This window comes from Schistocerca serialis, chromosome 4, assembly GCF_023864345.2.
Source record: "Schistocerca serialis cubense isolate TAMUIC-IGC-003099 chromosome 4, iqSchSeri2.2, whole genome shotgun sequence".
Taxonomy (NCBI): domain Eukaryota; kingdom Metazoa; phylum Arthropoda; class Insecta; order Orthoptera; family Acrididae; genus Schistocerca; species Schistocerca serialis.
The window spans coordinates 102,992,520-103,017,603 of record NC_064641.1 but is presented as its reverse complement, the minus strand read 5'-3'; the positions used below and the strand labels follow the sequence as shown (position 1 = coordinate 103,017,603).

General features: G+C 40.5%; 1 protein-coding gene across 1 annotated transcript in view; it reads right to left on the bottom strand.

Annotated features, from left to right (window-relative positions):
* LOC126474128 (partner of Y14 and mago) overlaps nt 1–24,163 on the bottom strand; it is a 35,009-nt gene extending 10,846 nt beyond the window's left edge. Inside the window, exons 1-3 of the mRNA XM_050101564.1 lie at nt 24,067–24,163; nt 23,710–23,806; nt 23,464–23,612 (exon numbers count right to left, since the gene is read on the bottom strand). Of these exons, the coding sequence (XP_049957521.1) occupies nt 23,464–23,612; nt 23,710–23,806; nt 24,067–24,106 (286 nt within the window). The 5' untranslated portion in view covers nt 24,107–24,163. The remainder of the gene's footprint in view (nt 1–23,463; nt 23,613–23,709; nt 23,807–24,066) is intronic.
* Between the last annotated feature and the right edge of the window lie 921 nt (nt 24,164–25,084).

Genomic DNA, 25,084 nt, shown 5'->3' with positions numbered 1-25,084 from the left:
CCGCCCCAAATTTTTGTTTCCTGTTATCGAACACTTGATTATACAATAAACAAAAGAGATGTTTGATATTTGCATACAACATCCTCACAGTTTTTAATCTAAGTGAAGGCCTCAATTTTAGTCAACTAAATAGTGTTTCCCAGTAACATCAATATGTAATCCTCTAATATGTTTTTCTGTTTTTTTATTTTTGTGTTTTGCCATGATTTTTAGTCATTAATAATAATACAATAACAGTGATGACTACTCTGATTTTTGAGAATAACTGCACTTCTGTAACAAATACCTGCTGTGAGTTTTGAAATAAACTTGCCCAGTGACTTGAAGAAGTAAATTTGAGTAAGTTTTCCTTCTAATATAAACACCTCAGCAACTGCTCACAGAAGTTATTTGCTAGTGGACTTGAACCTTTTGTAACACTTCACATCTAGAGGCAGCTTGACATTGGCAGCACTCTGAGACAAATGAATGTCTTTCAAGTAGTGCCAATTTCCTCCGCTTCTGATAGCACAAGCAAAATCGTTGATATCATGGCCAAACAGCAGGTTCTCTCTTGCATGCTAATAGATACATTTTTTCAACTTAGCACTGTTACCACATTTTGGAACTTTGTTATGATTGTAATACAATATGTTATGTAATATTTGATGTTATTAAACATAACTGTCTTATAAGAGAACAGAGGATTAAATACATATTTGCCGGTTTAGTTGTAAATGTATGGTGATTTCAAAGTGTGTACGGTTAGGCAGGAACCTAAGAAGACAGCTTAAATTGCTCCAAGTGAAACAATGAGGAATAACATTCATATACTTCCTTGTCACAAATATTCGCACACTGCACAACCACTAACATAATGCCCTAAAGAGTTCTTGCTCCCGTCACCAACTCATCCATAAACATCAACTTGGCGCTACAGCAATCAACAAATTGATACCCTCATTCCTGGTCCCACAGTGCTACCTCATCACGATTGTTTAATTTCCTGCAAAACATTGTGTGAAATGTACTCCACCCATCATCACTGCATGGTGAAGCCAGATGTTTTGTTGCCAATGCTGTTGTGTATTATGTCAGCATTTCCTCTCTCATGTCTCCCCTCTCTGCAATGGTCTAAAATATTCCCCTAACTCCCCCCCCCCCCCCCCACCACCACCCATAGTGTGACCCGTATGTCTTCTGTGCCAGACATAACCCGTTCAGTCACATAAAATGCCAATAGGAAGAAAACAGGAGGAAATCAAGCGAGACGACAAGTAAGAGCACAGACCTGAGTAAACCTTACTAGGAAGAAAAGAAAAATTAGGGAATTTTTAGCATTGATCTGAAGGGTTTTTCACAGGGACTATGAATTTATGATGTAGAATCATGGAAAATGTGAACTCAGAGAATGTAAAATCAAAGTTCCTTGCAGTTGCTTCACTACAGCAGGGTTACCTATTTCTATGTCATCCATGTGGGAGTCTGTGCAACACTCAAATGATGCCACGTTTGTATGATCCTCCTGCATACATGATTTCTTAAACATGAAATTTACAAGGGCTTCCTTCTGCTGTCTTCTATTGCCACCCCAGACCGGTCGACAAGTGACTGGATACAAGCCTTCGACTTCCTTAGTGATTTTATGTATGACCACAATTTTCTAATGTTCGGCAAGATCTTTCACTAAGGTATTATGGTGGAAGTAGTTGTATGCTTTGTTCATTGTTGTTCTTATGGATGCACGGATTTCTAACTAACTTTTGCCTGTTGACATTTGTGTGTACTTTTTTAAACAGAGTCCAACAATCTCAGTTTCCTCATTATTTTCTAAACCTGATTGTTACACCATGGTGTGTCTTTTCCATCCTTAATCCATTTACTCAGCACATACCAGGTTTTGGAATAGTAAACCTACTTCAGATCCAATAATGCAGCATTGTCAGTATCACGAGCCCATTCACCAGCTCAGACATTTATACAAAATGTTTGTTCATGAGGAAAATTACACAAGGCAAACTGGATTAATTTTGTAGGCACAGTAAAGGAACACATGTACGACACCTACGCACCCATTCGTTAGATTATAAATGCTATACAGGGTGTTTGGAAATTCCTGTTCCTTTTAGGACTTGTAGAGAGGAACAAGTTCGTAACATTCTGAACAAGAATCCATGTCCGCAAATGTACTGTTTCGTTCTACAACAGTTTCCATTTATAAGTGTAACACATCCATGTCTGCTGAGGGAAAGAAAAAAGCCTCAGAGTTGCTCATCCTGGTGAGCAATAGGGTAGACAGGATGCTGAGAACTACATCATATGGTCACCTGATACCACTTAATGCCTGCTTTGCAAAGTTTAATTTAAGAGACTCATACAGAGGCACAGGAAGATCTGCTGAATATCCAATGAAGAGTGACGTGTTTCTCCACGGGATTATTTAGTCAGTGTGAGAGTGTTTTGGAAATGATCAGCTGGTTGGTTGATTGGGGGGAGGGGGGATAAGGGACCAAATAATGAGTGTCACCAGTCCCTCAGTCCAAGAGTGGTGCATATGGAAGTAGCGATGTACACTGTGAATGTTTTCTGATCTAGTTAGTAAAAGCGAGAAGGCAAAAAATGCAATTGACATCTTTTGTATTATCAATAGTAAAAGCAAGATCAGGGAAAAACGTATGTCAGCAGGTGGGTGTCCCTGGGGCTCTGGATGCGACAGGAAAGCCACCCCCCCCCCCCCCTTCCCCTCTGAACCATTACAGTCAAGAGCACCAATACCCAGAAAAACCATTTCATGGAGAAAACTGAGAACCAGTTCAACCATCTGTGAATCATCACCCAATATTAGAGGCAGTCCTCATACTTAGCACGGAGCCAAATGGATGGGTATTTCACCGAGATATCTGTAAGGCTTCACAACCACACTATGGGGATGGCTCATTGGACAAAAGGGAGCTATGGGTTAACCTAGTATGACTGATACAGAGGCAACACAGAACTTTGGGTTCCTTCCGGAAGAAGCAGAAGGAACAGACCCATGCTGCAATAGTCTCCTTGATTTTGTGGAGTTTGTTAGATGAGGCAGTAACCCACCAGATGATATTTCCCAAGTCGGCAAAGTGAACAGGGAGTGAGTAAGAGCTCCTCTAGCCAAATGGTCAGCCAATTCATGCGCTGGGATATGCACGTGAGTTGGGACCCAGATACAAAGACAACTGAGCAGGCAGCATGACGAAGGTCACAAATAGCGGAGACCAAACGGTGGCAAGAATAGCTTTGGTCAATAGCTTAGAGACTGCTCATTGAGTCAGTACATATTAAAACACAGTCAAGGGAGGCTTGTTTAATAAAATGGAGGGCTCTTAACAGCTGTCAGCTCTGCCATAAACACACCACATGTTCCCAGCAGTGAATGGCATTCCATACTGGAAGGAGACATAAAAAGCATAACCTGCCTGATCCACGTTTTTAGAGCCATCAGTGTAAAAGATTGTAGCACCACGAAACTGTTGTAGAACTTGGCGTAACATGTGCAAAAAGATCATAGGGGCGATCGAGACTTTAGTACCTTGGCAGAGACTGGTCCTACTCTGTGGCCTGGGTACCATCCAATGAGGGAATGCATGAGAAAACCTGGGGTGCACAATCCAAGGAGGGGAGTTGGGGATCTTGGTAGAGGGAAGCGAGGCGCTTTCCATCTGGAAGTCCCACCCGAAGGTAGGTGTCAGGAAGGCATTCTGTGCGTAAAGATAATGGGGATGATTAGGGAACTGTCGAATGGTGATTGGATAGGAGACCAAGAGCTCATACAGTCGAATCTGAAGGGGGAAGATATCCACTTCAGCAAAGAGACTGTCTACAGGAGTGGTCTGAAAGGCACCAGTGGCCATACACACAATTTATTTACAGTCCCTGTGTGTCTACAGAGATGCTGTCAATAGCAGCACAACTAACTGCCACAAATCCTATAATAAATTGTATGAAGGAGATTAAGTTATATGAAATGACAAGGGACTTCAGTATAGCTGTATAATAGATATGTGCTGAACATATTAATTTAAATGTCCTCTTGATAAGTTAAAAACTTTAAAATTGTGTGCAATTATTTCATAAATAACTCAAAATCGTCAGATTGAGCCCACTGTATCACAACAATTACAGTGAACTTCTCATCAACTCTCTTTCTATAGCAGAAATATCATAATGCTAATTGCTGCAAAAGTAGAGATTTTTTTGTATTACCTATTAACATAATCAGCAATTCTGGTCTTCTCTTCGCTTCTCAGAGTAGTTCATGGTCTCTGAATAACTATAAATTGTAACAAATTTCTCATTCAATATGGGTAACACGAAGGGAACAAAACTGCACAACCACGCTTAATAACTAGAAAATGAGAATCTTAGGTATACTGCCAAACATCACTGCTAACCGCCCAAGCACTCATATTGCAAGCACAAAACGCATGAGGTGCAGCAAACTGCTTGTTATTTCTAACCATTAGCAATCAATCACTGTGACTTGCTCACACATGAGCTATTGGTCACCCAAGGGAAGGATTGTGAGGGTGCCTTTACACACTTCAGTCTGTCAACATGCCTCATGAGGTCTTTTCAAACTAAGACTGAGCAGGTGCCCTGAGGAGAATGGAATAGTGATGTGTGGAGTCTGTTTGGAGACAACTGGGAGTCCATCCTGAACAAGGCAGAATGAAGTTGGCCACTATGCACCTATTATGGACAACAGTACAACCCCCCATCTCTGTGGGACACGGAGAATATGGGAGAACTAACACATGGAATGTTACCTCTATAAATAGCATCAGGTTCTGTTCACCAAAGAGTGCAGGATTTGTCTGATGCCCAATGGCACTTGTACAATGATATGGAGATGGCCGGGCACCAATTTGTGTCTCAGGTATACTGTTCCACAGGGCAAAAGGGAGTTGTGGCAGTTGTGTTTTGGGCCAGTAATATGGATGAACCTCAGATGCCTCCGCACCGCTATAGGTGGCTGTATAATATCATAACAGCATTGTTCAACATATTCCCCAGCTCTATAGTTTTGGTGATGTCTTTCAAAACAATGATGCCTGAGCACTCTGTTCCCAATTTATGAAAACCTTCCTCCAGGAAGCAAGAATCCGCCTTATGGAATTGCCTGTGCTATCTGCTGACAAGAAACATACTAAACAAGCTCAGAAACATTTGGAACTTGCAGAGGGTAGTTGCAGGACCCGTCCTCACACGTCAGATGATTTATGGAGGGACATCATCACACAATGGGTTGAGTCTGAGAAATAATGCCCAAAGCACCTTGTGGTCAGCATGCAAATCTGAGCATGTAACAATGATTGTCTTCAGTGCTGTGCAAGGTTTTGCATACTGTTTTGTTTTTACTTTAAAGTAATTTTTTATAGAACTCTTATTACTTTCATTCTGTTTCCTTTGAATCTAACTTCTAACACATTTGCAGATATGCAAGCCATGCAAATTTCTTTAAGTAGTTTACAGCGTATGAGGTGCTACCCAAAATAGCCAAGAATTTCACTATACTAGTCAAACCAGAAGCAGCACAATAGTACGCCACTAGACGTCTCAAGATACATGTCTTAGCTACTGCAGCACAAAGTTGCATCATCTTTGGTGCATACAGTTGTGAGTTGTTGTTGTTGGTTGTTGGTGTGTGTGTGTGTGTGTGTGTGTGTGTGTGTGTGTGTGGATAGTACAAAGGAGCGAAGGATATGCATCAAATTCTGTTTCAAGTTGAAACCCATCACATGCTGACAGAGGAATCTGATGAGAGTGCACTGAGTCAAGTAAGAACATTTCAATCATTCAAGCACTTCCATGAAGGCTGAGAATCTGTGGAAGACGACAAACTATGTGAAAGATGATGAAACTATTTAGTTGACTGTCAACATGCAAAACTCCGTAAATGATCATGAAAGTATATTATGTAATTCACGAAGACCGAAGGTAGACAAAGTTTGTAATAGACTTGGGCTGTTGTACCACAAGTATCAATGAATTCTAGTAGATGAATTGAAAATGGGACAAAGTGCAGTGAAGTCTGTCCCTCACCTTCTCAGCATCAATGAACATAGCCTCAGGTTTCAGACATGCACTGAGCTGCAAAGAAGAATTTGAGAGTGTCCAAAATTCTTATCCACGGTGTAACAGTGTATCTTGGGTCTGCAGTTATGACCCTGAAACAAAGCAGCAATCATCACAATGGGAAATTCCATCATTTCCGATGCCGAAAAAAGCTCAAAGTTCGCAGCAACATGAAGTCAATGCTGATTTTTTTTTTTTATGTTCGGGGAACAGTGCATAATGAGTTCGTTCCACCTGGTCAGACTTTCAATGGACAGTCTTACTGGGAGAGTTTCAGCAAACCGAGGGAAAATGTTCAGTGCAAATGGCCACAGTTGTGGATAAAGAAAGGCTGGTTGGTACACCGTGGCAATGCACCCAAGTACACTTTGCTTACTGTGAAGGCATCACTGGCCAAAAACAACACTGTGATGGTCCTCCAGTCTCCCTACTTGGTAGATTTAGCTGCATGTGACTTGTACCTGTTCTCTAAGATGAAAATTGTGTTGAATGGGACGCATTTTGACTTGACTGATGACATCCAAGTGAATTGCAACGGGTACTGAACACCCTTCACACTGCGGACTTCCAGAAGTGCTTCCAAAAATTGGAGCAATGCTGAGACTGTTACAAACATGCCCGAGGTGACTATCTTGAAGCTGATGGAGAATTAGGATGGAAGTATAGTTTTCTGATTTTTACAATGAAATTCTCGTGTTTTGTGTAGGACGACATAATCTAAAAGTAATTTCCACAATAATCAGTGTGAGGAGATTGTCACTAGTTTAATTTGTTGTTCTTACGCTTAACAGGAACTGCCTGCAGAGACTGCTTCTATATGTTAAATAATTCTATCCATTTAATACCCCTCAAAGCTGTCCACTGTGATGCAAGTTACAGAACACACTGTACGAATGCTGTAAACCGGAAAGAGAGAAATTGCTCATTAACTAGAATGATTTTCTGAGCTGCAGTTTTGCCTCTGTATTTTAGCCATTAACTAGCTAAAGCCAGTAGGTCGTGGATGTAGTGACATTCGTGATGCTGGCATTCTGCTTTAACAAATGGTATCACTGCTCATACTCTTTACAAATGAAGGTTGCAGTGACAGACAATGACAATGTCTAAGGCAGGAGTGATAATTTCATGTAAAAGTATCAATCTCTTCAGTATAGAAACAGCTTTAGGCAAATTTTATATGAATCTCCAAAAGATATTATCTTGTCACAACTTTTTAAAGAGATTAATAGAAAGCTCATTGAACATATCACAGAAATTGCTGAAATATGCATGGTGACCACCTGTAAAGCCTAATGACATTTTGCAGTGTGGACCGCTGTGAGCTGTGGAAGAAGAGGATCGGTAAGGTTCTGGAAGATACCAACAAGGATGTAGAGCCATGCCAACTCCAGTGACAGTGTACTGCACTAGGCTTCTCACATGAGTATCCATGGCAAGAAAAGATCGATGTGATCCCACAGATTCTCAGCTATGTATAAACTGGGGGAGTTTGGTGGCCAGGGGACTACAATAAACCCATCCTGCTGCTCTTCGAAGCACGCATGTTCACTGGGAGCTGTGTGACATGTGGCATTCTCCTGATGGTTGGTGCCATTGTGCTGAGAAAAAACGAACTGCATGTAGGAGTGGACATAGTTCCCAAAGAATAGATGCACGCTCAGGTTGACTTATAGTACCTTCTAGAATGACGAGACAACCCAGGGAATGCCACGACAACATTGCCAGCCCATTAGGCTCCCTTCTCCGACCTGGTCCCTTCAGACGATTGTTGCATGATGTTTGCTTTCAGATATTTTGCAGCATAAAATGGGATTCATCTGTAAAGGCCACCTGTCATCACTCAGTTAACACCCAGTTGCAGTGTTGGCGTGCAAATTCCTGCCTCCTCCACCAGTGAACAGCAGTTAACATGGAAGCACGAAGTAGGCACCCACTGCGGAGGCCCACTGCACTGTGTCTTTTCACCTATAAACATGCCCACACCTGTTATCTGTGCTCTAAGGTGCATCACAGTTGCCTTGGCACCAATTTTGCACAGTCCATTTTGTTGTGTACAGTTTACTTTAATCATGGCGGCATGCAAAGAGTTTTCTAACTTGGCTATTTGAGAAATGATTCCACACTTGGTCCAAAAGCCAATGATCACGCCCCTTTGGACATTAGGTCCCACATTACGACGACAACAACTGCACTGTTTTCTGTGCTGCTCTGAACTCCCCCCCCCCCCCCCCCCCCCCCCAACATACTTTTATACCCTCCAGTGGTAGTGCTGCCACCTGCCATCTGTGAGTGGTTACTGTTGGTTGATGTCAAACACAGGCAGTGGTCGCATTAATGTGAGTGGACCACGTATATGCAAAAATTAAAAATAGGTAAACCTTTCTTGCATAAAGTGGAAATTCTCTCCAAATTTTCTTTGAAAGTACAGAAACTAAGAAGAGGTACAGTAACCAGAAGATTAATATGAGAGATTTTAATCACATAACTGATTTGTAAAACTAATGATATTATTTCATAAACAAAGGTTGAGAGAAAATTTTCTGTACAACAGTTACAAAAGCTGTGTTTAGAAATTGTGTAGAACATGACAGTTTGTAACAAAGCATAAATTCCTAGACAAGTTGAATGTTTGATACCACTCGTCTGCTTTGACCTATGACATAACTTTTGTGCTCCATCACAGTGAAGTGGAGTATTTGAACTGTGCTGTGTTTGCAGAGGGCAAGTTGGAGTATGCAGAGGTGCCCTCCAGTGTGGAAGGTTTATGTTTCTAAATTAACTGTGTGCTGTTTCTGATACTAGACTCATCGAGTGCTGTTTGTGCAGTTGCAGCTGTAGCAATTCTGAAGTTAATTTCTGACAAAGTTGTTTGTGCACTGTTATACAGTTATTAAATTTAGTAATTTTCAGTGGTCTCTCATGCTGTTTCTGACGAAATAAAAGTTTACTACTCTTTTGGAAACATTCACCCAGCATGTTTTTTTTTTACAGTTGTTTGTGCGTTGAAGTCATACAATAGCTTCCAGCTGACATTTCTTATTGTTTGTAGTGAAATATTTTGGTAAAACTTTCATTCATTGTGTTTAATTTTGTTGAGTGTTCCAATCGTTGCTTGACTTTTTGATTTTAGATAAGAAATTGTGTGAAGTTTTTGTGGGACTGGTATTAGTTGTGGTTTAGTAGTATTAATAAAAGTAGTCGCTTTCTTAGTAGAGAGCGAAATTCAGTATCATTATTGTTAGTTCTTTAAATAGTTTTACTGTTGCAATTGAACTTAGGTAATGTGGACGTTCAGTATTTTTTCAGTCACTGTTAAAATTCTACCACAAGTGAGAAGTGTGGGGTTTTCAGAGGTTTGCAAGTAATGGGCTATGGATCTGGAATTTGTTCAGAATATTTTGATTGGGGGGAATGTAGTGGGGAAGCCAGTGTGCATTTTAGTGAGATCCTTTCCTGGAAATGCAGAATTTGTAGCAGAAATAAGTTGATAGAGGAGCAGGAGTGTAAGATGTGTGCCCTTCAGGTGCCGTCACAAGACGCAAAGAAGGAATTAGGAGGATGAAGGGCACTGATGAATGGGAACTTGTGGTTGGTAAGATGACAGCTAAGGAGGAGGAGATATTCAGGCAGTTGTACTTTGCGTATGACCAATAGATTTGACCAACTGTCAGAGTTTAGTGGAGAGGAACCTCTTGTAGCTGTAGGTGCAGGAAACATGCAGCAGACCTCAGCAGTTAGGGGGCCTAAGTCAGCTGCAAATTCTAACAGACAGAAGAAGGTTCTGCTGCTAGGTAGGTCGCATGGTAGAGGTGTGGGCCAGTGGTTGCAGGAAGTGTTGAGTATCAGGTCACCAGCATTGTGATGTCTAGTGCAGGGTTGACTCAGGTGACTTAACATATGGGAGTTATGTAGTTGTGTGATATAGGTGGTGACCTGGTAAAGATAGCGACTCAAACTGGTGGCACTAATGTGCACTTCACACAACTGTTTCAGCGTCATGATCGGCTTAATCTTAATGCTGCTATTAGGTGTGTTAACAAGGGGTTGGAGAAGGCAATGATGGTGGAGAGCCTGGGCTCACATTGCAGTGGTGGCAGCTGAGTGAGTCTATCAATAGATCATATTTCACTAGGTGTGGCCAGAACCTAAATAGGTATGGGAAGGTGAAGCTGGCAAAGCTTATAGGTATCCCCGCTTAAAAGAACAGGCGAATCACGTTCAGAGGTGGTCAGGTATCGAAGTACTGAAAGAATTAGCATATTTCATCAAAATATAAGACATATTAGAGATCAAGTTAGTGAACTGCTTATAGATGTTGAGTCTGACATTACCGGTATATCAGAGCACCACTTAAATAATTTGACAATTCAGAGGCTTCCTTTACCAGGATACAGATTAGCTGGCTGTTTGTCAAGGAGTTCTTTGCAGATTGGGGGAGCGGCCATGTATGTAAAAAGCAGTATTTCATTTGAGTCCATAGACATAACGTGGCACTGCACTTAACAAGTATTTGAATGTTGTGCAGGGGCAGTTGAATTTAGTGAAACTAAACTTCTAATTGTTGTTGTTTGTAGGTCACCTAACTGACTTTAGGGCATTTCTGCAAGCTAAAGAGGGTTCTTGGATCACTTTGTAGGAAGTACCAAAAAACAGTTATATGTGGTGACTTCATAATTAATTTTGTATGTGATTGTGCAAGAAAAAGGATGTTGGAAATCTCCTAAATTCATATGATCTGATGTAGACTGGTTTTTTTTTCCAACCAGTGTGCAGGGGGAATAGTTGCACAGCTATAGACAATATTTTTATTCATTCTTTATTAGTAGAGGAGTATTCTGATAGTAAAAGGGTGAATGGCTGTTCAGACCATGGATTTGGATTGTTTGGGGGAAGAGACCAAACAGCGAGGTCATCGGTCTCATCGGATTAGGAACGGATGGGGAAGGACATCGGCCGTGCCCTTTCAAAGGAACCATCCCAGCATTTGCCTGGAGTGATTTAGGGAAATCACGAAAAACCTAAATCAGGATGGCCGGACGCGGGATTGAACCGTTGTCCGCCTGAATGCGAGTCCAGTGTGCTACCACTGCGCCACCTCGCTCGGTGTTCAGACCATGGTGCACAAATTTTAAAACTGACTGGTTTTAGTACTCAAACAAATGTTTTATATTATTGTAAACTATGTGGAAAAGCTAATACAATGGCAATAGAGAGTTTGTTTAAACCTCGTTAAGGAACAAGAGTGGCAGGAAAGTAAGTTCGTAGTAAAAATATTTCCAGTGAATGATATTTCTGTAACAAATATGTGTACAGTATTTAACAATCACTTTGTGTCCATTGATGATGCATTAAATAAAAACTTAGTTTCTACAGGGAATCATATAACTCTCTCGCAAAATGTCGTTCCGAGATAGATTGATGTCTGAAATACTACTCTGTGATACTAACAGGGGGGAGGGGAGATTGAGTGCATAATTAAATCAGTGAAGACTAAGGACTCTCATGGATATGATGGACTGCCTAGCACAACATTAAAGTACTGTGCTGCACATGTTAGCCTTGTACGGAGACATATCTGTAAGTTTTAATTTAAGAATGGTCAGTTTCCTGAACATTTAAAGTACTCAGTAGTAAAGTCGCTTTATAAAAAGGGATAAAGTAGACAATATTAGACCTATTTCTATGCCTTCAGTGTTTGCAGAAGTTACTGAAAAGGCTGTATATGGAAGGACAATTGATCATTTTATTTCACATAATTTGCTATCAAATGTACAGTTTGGTTTTAGAAGTGGTTTAACAACCAAAAATGCTATATTCTATATCTACATGAGTACTCTGCTATTCATAATAAAGTGCCTGGTAGAAGGTTCAATGAGCCACCTTCAAGCTATCTCTCTACCATTCCACTCTCACCTGACTGGTATGCAATCTGGACCGGAGGCCTTGCCTTTATTAAGTGATTTTAGCTGCTTCGTTACACTGAGGATATCTACTTCTATGTTTCTCATCTTGGCAGTTGTTCTTGATTGGAATTCAGGAATATTTACTTTATCTTCTTTGGTGGAGGAGTTTCAGAACCCCATGTTTAATAACTCTGCCTTAGTGGCACTGTCATCAGTGACTTCACCGTTGTTATCGCGCAGTGAAGGTATTGATTGAGTCTTGCCACTGGTGTGCTTTATGTATGACCAGAATGTCTTTGGGTTTTCTGCCAGATTTTGAGACAGAATTTCGTTGTGGAAATTATTAAAAGCATCTCACATTCAAGTACGTGCTATATTTCGAACTTCTGCAAAGCTTTGCCAATCTTGGGGATTTTGTGTTCTTTTTAAATTTGGCATGCTTTTTTTGTTGCTTCTGCAACAAAAATCTGACCTGTGTGTACCATGGGGGATCAGTACCATCACTTATTAATTTATGTGGTATATATTTCTCAATTGCTGTCGATATTATCTCTCTGAGAACATTCCACAACTTTTCTACACTTACATGATCAGATCGGAAGGAGTGAAGACTGTCTCTTAAGAAGGCGTTAAGAGCATTTTTATCAGCTTTTTTAAAAAGATATACTTTGCGTTTCTTTCTGATGGTTGTAGGCATTACGGTATTCAGCCTAGCAGCAACTGCCTTTTGTCACAATACTCACTACTTGTCCAGGATTATTTGTTGCTAAAAGGTCAAGTATGCTTTAGCAACCATTTTTCTTCGAGTGGGTTCATGAACCAATTGTTCAAAATAATTTTCTGAGAAAGCATTCAGTACAATTTCAGATGACATTTTATGCCTGCCGCTGGCTTTAAACGTATAATTTTTCCAGCACATCGAGGGTAGAATGAAGTCACCACCGACTATAATTTTATGAGCAGGGTACTTATTTAAAATGAGACTCAAGTTTTCTTTGAACTGTTCAGCAACTATACCTTCTGAGTGAGGGGTCAGTAAAACGATCCAATTAACACTTTAGTCTGATTGTCAGGTATAACCTCTACCCATACTATTTCACACGAACAATCTACTTCAATTTCGCTACAAGGCAAACTACCTCTGACAGCAATAAATACTCCACCACCAACTGTATTTAACGTACCCTTTCTGAACACTGTTAGATCGTTTGAAAAAAATTCGGCTGAATTTATTTCTGGCTTTAGCCAGTTATGTGTACCTACAGCTGTGCTTTCTGTAAGGGTTTGGAGCTCTGGTTCTTTTCCAACACAGCTACGACAATTTACATGTACAATACCAATGATTTCTACAACTACCTTACTGTTTTTTTACCTGCCCACTTTTAGACGGACGTCCCTTCTGTGGTTCCCTGAGACCCTCTCTGTGAGGTACCGGGTGGACTAAACAAAATGTTCTGAATGCTAGGCACATTTTTTGATTAAACTAAGGCATTTGATTGTGTTGATTACAAAATATTGCTCCAGAAGTTGGACAATTATGGAATACGGGGAGTAGCTCACAATTGGTTCACATCTTACTTTAACAACAGACAGCAAAAGGTCATTATCCACAGTGTTGAGAATGGCTATGATGTGTGGCCTGAGTGGGGCACAATCAAATGGGTGGGTCTCCAGGGATTAGTGATTGGGTAACTTCTGTTCCTTATTTACATAAATGATATGCCCTGTAGTATTACAGGCGATTCTAAAATATTTTTGTTTGCGATGACACTAGTTGGTAGTGAAGGATGTTGTCTGCAACACTGGCACTGTTTCAAATAGTGCACTTCAAAATGGAAGTTCATGGCCTGTAGAAAATAAAGTAACGCTACATCACATTAAGACTCAGTTTTTACAGTTTCTAACACACAATTCAACAAAACCCAACGTTTTAATTTCACAAAATGGGCATATGATTAGTGAAACGGAACAGTTCACATTTCTAAGGGTTCAGATAGATAGTAAACCGACATGGAACCCCCACATTCAGGATCTCATTCAAAGACTTAATGATGCCATTTTTACTATTCCAACATTATCTGAAGTAAGTGATAGTTCATCACAAAAAGTAGTCTACTTTGCTTGTTATCATTCACTTATGTTGTATGATATTTTGGTGTAACTCTTCCCATTCTCAAAGGATATTTTTCGCCCAGAGACAGGCAGTTCGGGCAATAAGGTGTGCAGTATACTGCTGCATCCATTTTCAAAAAGCTACTACAAGTATTCAAAAATCTTAGCAGTGATCCACACACTTTCAAATCAAAATTGAATTTTTCTCATGTGTCATTCCTATTCTGTCAAGGAGTTCCTTGAAAAATTTCGCCTAGTCCTGTGTTATAGTGCTGATTGGGTTTACATAAACTTATGGTTTTCTTTTTTTAGGGTTCATAAACATTTTACTTTATCTGTTATTACTTTTACGTTATAATTTCATGTACTGACACATTCCATGACCCTGGAGACTTGCTCCTCAATTTGGTCCTACGGAACTAGACATGTAAAATAAAAATAATATTGGAAGAGTTTGTGGTGGTTTGTTAGTGAGTTATTTTGATGCTGGTAGTTATGAACAACAGATTCAGTTTTGGGTTTGGAATTATTAGTGCAGTGAGTTGGGTAATGGTTGCAGATTCAATGTGATGTTGTATTAGCTACTGATGTGACAAAGTACGAATCAGTCCCTGCATGTCACAAAGGGAGTGACATGTTGAGCATATTTAAATTCCTATAGTTATTTGGTTTAGTTGCCATGTATGTGAAATATTAAATCTGTGGAGGAAGTATGAGACTGACTAAAGGGCTAGGAACCAATACATGTGACACTCTTGGCAGGACAACATATGGTGTTCTATCTGAGGAGTTCCTAGTTTAAGAACTCTAGGCTTGCTGTTTGAGAGGTTGTTTTGATGACATATTGTTTTGCAATTTCTGGATTTGTATGTAAGCTGAATTTGGTAAGTTTCCATATTTTACTTATTTTTTATTGTAGAATGTATGGTATGTGTGTTTACGTGCGTAACTGTGCACTTCTTGCATACTGAAACTGGTGTGTACAGGTCTTTGGTTGTGTTGTTAACTGCTGGCAATTAGCTTTCACTGTGAGTGGCAGATATTATGAACTTTATTTTACCTACATTAGTGAGGTTAGGTTGTCAATGTTAGTTATATGATGCAGTTTTGGTTTTGTGGTACTGTGGGCGGGTGGCAGTTGTGGATAATGCCTTTTGTTTGTTTTTGCAATTTTTCCCTATATGTATTGTCTTGCTTTGTGACTGTTTTGTATGATATGTCTTTCAGGTTGACATATATACAGTTTGTTAGCTTTCATTTTCCACCTTTTGCTTTTTGGAAACTGTTTTCTTGCTTACTGTGCTGTTGCAAATTGTATATTTTACTGTTCATGTGATTTAGCGGTTGTTATGTTAGATTTTAGTTTGACCGAAACCCCACTTTCCTGCAAGTGTCATGTTAGCTTAAATAGTTATTATTACGAATCTGTACAATCTGTATTGATGATCACATTTTTGCACCACGGAAACATTTGAGGTTACTTGACACCATCTTGAAATCATGTCTGTGTTGCATCTAAGTGCATGGTGGAGGGTACCCTGTGCCACTACCAATCATTTCCTTTTCTGTTTCACTCGCAAACAGAGTGAGACAAAAATGGCTATCTATATGCCTCTGTACGAGCCCAATCTCTCTTATCACATCCTCGTAGTCCTTACACGAAATGTACGTTGATAACAGTAGAATCACTTTGCAGTCAGCCCCAAATGCTGGTTCCCTAAATTTTCTTAAGTAGTGAGTGCTCTTTGAAAAGAATGTCGCCTTTCCTCCAGTGAGTCCCATTTGAGTTCCTGAAGCATCTCCATAATACTTGCATGTTGTTCGGAACTAATGGTAACTACTCTAGCAGCCCGTTGCTGGGGGACAAGGAAGGAGCCTCCACACGTGCACTATCTGAGATAAGAGACTGAGAATCATCTGTCAGATAATGCTGGCGTCCCCCGGAAACGTTGCAATAAAAGACAACGGCCAATCCTTCCAACATCGGAAAAGCAAAAAGAATGGGCTCTTCTCAGAGCCAACTCTGACGATGGCAAGCCTAAACGTAGAGGGTATCACCAAAAACAAACAACAAATCATATCACAACTTTGCTGCACGCACAAATGGGACATACTTTGTATACAAGAAACACACAAGAAAGAAGGGGCAATAAGACCAGAAGTAGAAGGAATGAAATTAGCCATAGAAAATCCACATCCTAAATATGGCAGCGCTGTCTTCACAAAACCTGAGATGGCCATAATATCAACTAACAGAACTACATACAATAACACAGAATTACTGACTGTTGAGTGTAGCACCTTCACTGTAACGTCAGTACACAAGCTGCCCGGAGAGAAGTTGCCGCCAAACTTCAACAACCAGAAAACACAGTTCATCTTAGGAGACTTCAACTGCCACAGCACATCATGGGGCTACAAACATACAGACGACAACGAACATAAATTAGAGCAGTCGGCGGAAATAATTAACTTATTCCAGATCCCAAGCTACCATGCTCGTTCAGCAGCAAAATATGGAAGCACGAATACAACCCTGATATTTGTTTTGTAAGCGCAAACGTGGAAGACCGATGCTTAAAAACTGCATACGCACATCTTCCTAAAACACAATAACGACCTATCGGAATCCAAATATACGCTGCTTTGAGAACACCGAAAATACCATTCCGCAGACGCTTCAACTTTAAAAAAGCTAAATGGACAGAATATGCTGTGGAACTGGATGCAGAAATAAAAAATCTATACCCAATTCCAGAAAATTATCAAACTTTCGTACAGACCCTCCAAAAGATTTCTCGAAGACACATACCCTGATGCTGCAGAGAGCATTTCATCCCAGGTCTCTCTGACGAATCAAAGAACATCCTGAGGGAGTACGAAATGCTTTAGGAACAGGACCCCTTTAGTGAAGAAGTAGTCCAATGTGGAGAAACACTAATGGAAATGATTAGTGAATCAAGACAAAGGAAATGGGTTGAAACTGGAAAGAATGGATATGACCCACAGTAGCAAAGTCGCATGGAACTTAATAAAAAAACTTAATTGTGACTTCAGGACAGCTAAACAATGCTCTTCAGTAACGCCCAATCAAATTGCCCATCAGCTCCTACTAAATGGAAAACCCAACAAGAAATGTCAGAAAATAAAAATCAGCAGAATTCAGAGTCAAGAGTCAAGCATGTTCGAAATACCATTTACCATGAAAGATCTTAATCATGGAATGAACTCAATGAAAAACGGGAAAGCAGTGGGAGTCGACGATATATGTGTGGAACAGATCAAACAGCTTGGACCTAGTGCCAAGCAATGGATCCTGCAGCTCTTTAATCATTGCTTAAAAACGTGTAAGATCCCAAAGATGTGGAGTAAATCAAAGGTAGTGGCGCTACTAATTCTGGGAAAGACGCAGGTAAACCGAAGAACTATCGCCCAATAACACTCCTGTGCCATCTGTACAAACTGTACGAACGAATAATCCTAAACCGCATAGCAAATATCGCAGACCAAAAGCTCATTCCCCAACAGGCTGGATTCAGACCCGGGAAATCATGCACCAGTCAAATCCTAGCACTCACATAACACATAGAGGAAGGGTTTGAAAACAAACAAATAACAGGTGTAGCATTGGTGGACTTAAGCTCTGCATATGACACCGTCAACCACAGAAAGCTCATGGAAAAACTGTACTGTAAATTTAAGGATCATAAGTTCACAAAAATCACTGAATCTCTGCTGCAAAACAGACAGTTCTATGTAATGCTGGACAAAAAAAAAAAAGCCGATGGCGTCGACAAAAGAATGGTCTTGCCCAGGGCAGTGTGCTGGCCCCCCTACTATTTAACTTATACACCAATGATCAACCAACACCGGAACGTACTACCCATTTCTTGCATGCCAATGATCTGGCCATTACAGCGCAAGGAAATAGCTTCGAGGAAGTAGAAGGGAAATTAGAAAGCTCGCTGCAGGTAATGTCTGAATACTATAAAGAGAACTTCCTCAAACCAAATCCATCTAAGACACAGGTTAGTGCTTTCCACCTCCACACAAAACAGGCAAACAGGAAGCTGAAAGTCACCTGGAATGGCAACAAACTGGACCATATGGACAAACCAACATACCTTGGTGTCGTGCTGGATAGGTCACTGATGTGCAGATATCACTGTGGAAAAACCTGCCAAAAAGTTGCTGCCAGGAACAATATTTTAAGAAAACTGACGAATAGTAAATGGGGAGCTAGTCCGACTGTGTTACGAACAACTGCTCAAGCACTTTGCTTATCCACATCAGAATATGCATGCCCTGTGTGGTTCCGATCCACACATGTCAAAAAAGTCACTACAGTCCTTAATGAAACATGCAGGCTAACAACAGGATGCATGAAACCCACTCCACTTGGGGAAATATACAAAGCAGCTGGATTCTCATCTCCTGAATCCCGAAGAATTGCGCACGAACATACAGAAAAATTTAAACAGATTTTCGACGAGCACCACCCGCTGCATGGTTCTTCATGTGGACGTAGCAGACTTCAATCGCGCAAGAGATTTCTCACTAGTGAATTGAACGAGCCTCCAAAGAACTACCCTACCTCACAAGAAATATCCAGCGGCAGTACATCAAGCTGGAAGATTTGGAGAACACTGAACCGCATCAGAATAGGCTAGCACCAGTTAAAGCAAACCTAGTCAAATGGGGCTTCAAGGATGAAGGAGACAACAAATGCGACTGTGGTGAAGTTCAGGATATGGAACACCTTCTACAGTGTTCCATCTGCCCCACAAGGTGTACCCTTGACGAACTATGGCTTGAGAAGAGAGAAACATTGGACTTGGCCCGACATTGGGCTGAAAGGCTTTGAAACAAATCTCCGGACACGAAAAAGTAAAGTAAGTCTGAATTGCTTCAATGTCGTCCTTTAATCCAACTTTGTGCAGATCTCGAACACTGGAACAGTACTCAACAATGAGTTACACTAGTGTCCTATACAGATGAATCACCCTTTCCTAAAATTCTCCCAATAAATCAAAGTTGTCCACTCGTTTTCTCTACTACAATCCTTACATGCACATTCCATTTCATACTGCTTTATAATGTTATACCTAGATATTTAATAGATGTGACTGAGTCAAGCGGCACACTACAAATACCATATTCAAACACTATGGATTTGTTTTTAGTACTCATCTGCATTAACTTAGAATTTTTTTTTTTTTTTTTTTACATTTGGAGCTAACTGCCATTCATTACACCAACTAGAAATAATGCCAGAGTCGTCCTCCTACTGTCACTCAATGATGACACCTGTCCATACTTCACAGCATCATCAGCAAACAGCCACAGACTGCTTCTTACTCTGTCCGTCAGATCACTTACATATATAAAATATAACAGCAGTCCTATCACACTTCCAAGGGAACTCCTGACGATACTCTTGTCATTGACGACAACATACTAGGTTCCATTACGTAAGAAGACTTCAAGTTACTCATGTACCTGGGAACCTATTTTGTATGCTTGTACCTTCATTAACAGTCCACAGTGTGGCATTGTGTCAAATGCTGTACATAGGAGCCACCTGTTGCTCTGCAACCATGGTTTGCAGGGCCTGATGGGAGAAAAGGACACACTGAGTTTCGTGCGAGTGTTGCTTTTTAAAACGGTGTTGATTTGTGGGCAGAAGCCTTTCCCTCCCAAGGAAAGTCATTATATTTTAACCGGAAATATGTTCAAGGATTCTGCAGCAAACAGATATTAAATATACTGGTCTCTAATTATGTACTTACATTCTATCACTCTTTTTATACACAGGAATTACCTGCACTGTTTTCCAATCGCTTGAGACTTTGCGCCAGTTGAGAGATTTGCAATGAATGCAAGCTAGGTATGGGGCCAATACTTTAGAGTACTCTTTGTACAACTAAAATAGGATTACATCAGGACTAGCTGACTAATTTGCTTTCAACCCCTTCAGCTGTTTCTCTAAAACAGGAATGCTTATTTCTATATCCTCCATACAAGAGTGTGTACGATGGTCAAATGATTGTATGTTTGTATGATTCTCCTGCGTGAACCATTTCTTCAATTCAAAATTTAAAATTTTGGCTTTACTTTTGTTATCTACACCACAGTGGTCAACAAGTGACTGGATAGAAACCTTAGACCCACTTAATGATTTTACAAAAGACCAGAATATTCTCAGGTTCTTGCCATGATGTATTGGTAAGGTATGACAGTGGTAGTCGTCGTCAGCTTCGTGCATCGATCTTTTTACAGACTCAGGAATTTCTGTTAACTTTTGCCTGTCATCATTTGTGCATTCATATTTGAATTGAGAATACAAACACCCTTTGCTTCCTCAGCATTTTTCAAATGTTGTCATTAACACACAGAGCATTTTTCCTGTCCTTAATTCACTCCCTCAGCACATACTTCTCCAATGTAGTCTGTTTAAACTTTGTTTATAATTTTTCTGCATCCACTGTACTGAAACAAAAATGATGTCAATTCATTATTCAAACTGTCTAACTGCTCTTTCTAGCAGAAATACTCTTGGCCTTTTTGGTTGTTTTATTAACTTTAGAACCCAAAATCACTGTGATGGCATCTTTGTCACCAATCTTCGCATCTATAACAATGCCATTGATTAGGACAGACCTGTTTGTAGTTACGAAGTACAAAATATTTCCCTGCCTGTGGGTTATCAAACTAGTTGCTGTGTTTATTTTTAGTTTGCCCCCACCCAAAAACCCCCGCTTGTCCCATTAGTTTCATTATATTTTTGGAGGAATACGTGTGTGAGGGTTTTCGATCTATTTTTGTGTTGTCATGTTTACGTAATGATGCCATAGTCGCGATATGGGAGTTGTCGTGAATGGTCGTTTCTGTCATTGGTGACAACGCAGACGGGTGGAATCGGACGTTTCCGTTAACCCGACTTCCTGTCAATGACTAAAGCCATGACAGTGGAACTGGTTGGCTGGTAAAAACATCCAACAATTAACTTGATTTCACCTAGACCTATTATAAGGGACAAGTAACTTCACTGTCATACTCAAATTCGATCTCAGTAGAGAACGCCAGAAGTTTCCCAGGGGGGGCAGTAAATTCAGGAACAGATAAAAGAAATACGCTTTTCTTGCTGTTTCCAGTCATTCAACAAGCAGGTCTAAAGAAAATACGTTCGTATGGGATATGTAAGCTTGTTTGCAATCCATCAAAAATTCCCCAACAGGCAAGTCAAATTCTGGATGGAAAGTGATCTGTAGACATTAGAGCAAAACCTGGTGCGTCCTAGGAGACTAACAGCACTCCAGAAACAATCTTCCACCCCACAGAGGACTGCAGTGACTCAACCACCGCTAAGGGGCATGTTCTGAGAACAAATCTTTCATTCTATAGTGAAGTGTGTGCCACTTCTGAGCTTCCTGGCAAATGAAAAGTTTGGAAAGTCGAAGAGAGGTACCAGATGTAGTAAAGCTGTGAAGGCATGTTGCTAGGCACGCCTGGATAGCTCAGTAGGCACGATCAGGGAAGGTGGGGTTTCAGCTTTGAGGCCCAGTCCGACACAGTGTTTCAGTCTGCGAGGATGGTTAGTAGTACAGCTGTTGTTGTTCATGTTACATTTTAATGACTCAGCGGCAACCTCAGATTTTTTCCACAAGTGATGCACTTTATTGTGAATTCAATTCTGTAAAAATTGAAACTACATATAGTCACATGTAGATCTGGAAAACATATCAACCTGTTGCAGAGACTGACAATTAACCCCCAGTGAAAAGTTATGCTAGGCTGTGCACTTCATGACTCATGTATATATGGTATTCTTTGGCTATAAGATTAGTGAGCCATAAGCAGAGTCAATAATGTCATACAAGTATCTAGGAGTAAAAATACACGGAGTTGTCAAATGGTATGAGAACATACATTTAGTTTTACGTAAAGTAAACGGAGACTAATAATGATTTGCAGAATACTGTATAAGTGTGTCTTTCTACAATAGCAACTGCATACAAAATACTTTAACAGTCCATACTCTAATCTACACATGTGTTTGAGACCCACATCAGATCAGACTAACAGCGGACATCAGAAAATCCAAAAGGTCCTGTGATCGGTCACATGCTAGACTAGAAGAAATGTCAAAAATTTTTAACTGACAAGCACTAGAAGAAAGACACTACCTCTCTCTTATGGAGCTAGACGATAGGCCACTGTGTAATTGGAAGGTGACAATTTGGTAGTGAGTTGGTGAAATCAACAAATACGAATGCTAAATAAGGTGGCTGTAACAGAATGTTCTTTAGCATAGCATGATTTTATGTTCATGACATATTTAACTCACTTTTCCATATTTAATGCACTTTTTGTCATAGAGACTAAATCTGCAAAGTAAATTCCGAAAACCTACATAAGAGGGCCTACTTAACTTCAACCAACCGCCTTTCAGGACAGAAATAACAGCTTAACAGAAACTTTCAATAGCACTTCAAAAACTCACCAAAACTCATCTTTCAACCTAACCTAGACCTCAGACATTGCTACAGATCAGTATGCTAACACAAATAATACTCTGTACTTCGATCTACACTAAAGATTAGTCACTACAATGTGCACTTCAAAGAAAAGGTCAGTGTCTGTTCTCTTTCTGTCTGCCTGTGTCACATGCCAGAACACCATTATGCCACAGGGCAAAGTACCAGCAGGTTCAGCTCACCCAAAATTAGAATATTTTACAGCCTTCCGCATATCAAGAATTAGGCAAATAGCAACTTGTACAGAAGTGTAAATGCAGTCATTCTACCTATACTCCATCCATGAAAGAAACTAGAATGAACCTTCATATGTAGTATGACGAGGGGGAGGGGAGGGGGGGGGGGCAGGAAATGTATCTCTCATAGCACAGATGTAAATGTAATATTCAAATTCAATAACATCTTTGATGGACAAATTGTCCATATGTTTACAGGACTAATGAGAATCCACGACAGGTGAGGTGTTTAGCATATAATTTATGATACGACAGTCTCCAAAAGCTACAAAAGAAATATCAAACAACGAAGTATGAAACATGGTAACACAAAAAGGATGGTGAACTAAAACATTAAACATAAAAACAGCATGAAGAAGACAAGTGAATACACGAAAAGTGAAAACAATAGAGATGCAGCTTATTCAGTGACCTGCATGGCGAGGAGCAACACAGCCAACATATTAAAGGAATCTGGGCAATTCTGTATAAGTCGACAAGATTAAATACTTTTAAACTAAATTATATATACAAGGGTATTGCTGAAGGCTTAACTACATACAGTGTACCTGCAAATAAAAATGTCCATATATGAAATGAACATACCTTCACTAGGTTCCTCCACCATTATACCAGAAAAGGGTGACTTCTCAAAATTTTCCTTTTTGCCTTTGTGCGCATTGACAAATTCTTCTGACATGCCAACAGGATATTTGGGTTTTGATTTTGCGAACAACCGGCCCTTGCTCTCATATCTACAAACATTGTTTTTTTGTATACATGTAAAAAAACAGGGTTGTACAACGATCGTACGTTTTTTCCATTAGTATGCTCATACGTTGTTATACATACATTGGAACTTCTTCCTGTGGTACATAGCCATCCCTCACTCTTCTCTGCTTTCTCCATGTGCCATCTGGCCTTTGGCTAGCGGCAATAAACGTCGCCCCTGAACATTTAAATAATATAAAACAATAAACGATAACATCATGAACGGGAATGAGATTTACTTATGTGTTATTTTCTCTATGACTTATTAAGTACGAAAATGTAAACACACACAACACAGCACTTATCCGGGTAACCTCACACACAAGCCCACAAGTAATTATTCGCTTTTCTTTCACTTAATCATTTACTATTTCAACGAAGTACACACATCTTTATCGTCGAATATATAAATCCACAACCAAAAATATTTCTCTCTACCTTGCTCATCTTTCACGTATGTTGGTGGACTCAGCGCCATTTAAAATGCTACCGCATCTGCAGAGCCATCTAGCAACCGACGCTTCAACTAATTTGTAGTATACTACATGACAAGTATCGACCGCAAACTGATTGCGCGAAAGTCGTTAACGAAGACATACACACGTCAAAAACAGTTTTGCATCACATCGGTTCCGAGAGTTCCGGAACTTGTACAGCAAATTGGAATAGATATCAACATAAAAATCATTTTCGACCTTTTTATTGCTTATGAAAACCAATCATTGCATGTTGTGCCACCATACAGCGAGACCCTCAGAGGGGGTGGACCAGATTGTTGTATACACCGGTACCTCTAATACCCAGTAGCACGTCCTCTTGCATTGATACATGCCTGTATTCGTCGTGGCATACTGTGGACACAACTTCATCAAGGCACTGTTGGTCCAGATTGTCCCACTCCTCAACGACAATTCGGCGTAGATCCCTCGTCGTCCATAAACACCCCTTTTCAATCTACCCCAGGCATGTTCGATGAGGTTCATGTGCGGAGAACATGCTGGCCCTTCTAGTAGAGCGATGTCGTTATCCTGAAGGAAGTCATTCACAGGATGGGAACGATCGGGAGCGAAATGTCGTCCATGAAGACGAATGCCTCACCAATATGCAGCCGAGGTGGTTGCACTATCGGTCGGAGAATGGAATTCACGTATCGTACAGCCTTCGATGACCACCAGCGGCGTACGTCGGCCCCACATAATGCCACCTCTAAACAGCAGTGAACCTAAACCTTGTTGCACTCGCTGGACAGTGTGCCTAAGGCTGCACCTGTATTACATCCGGAAGTCGTCCGTTTCGATCCTGTCAGTCACCGGCTAACGCCGGAGTAAGGAACAAACACCAGGTGGCTAATGCACGTGCCTACATTGGACGGAGAAGCGCAGTACGACGTCGTCCGGCACCGGACTGCCGGATTGGACGAACAAACATGTTTGTTTTCAGTCCGGCAGAGCAGTTC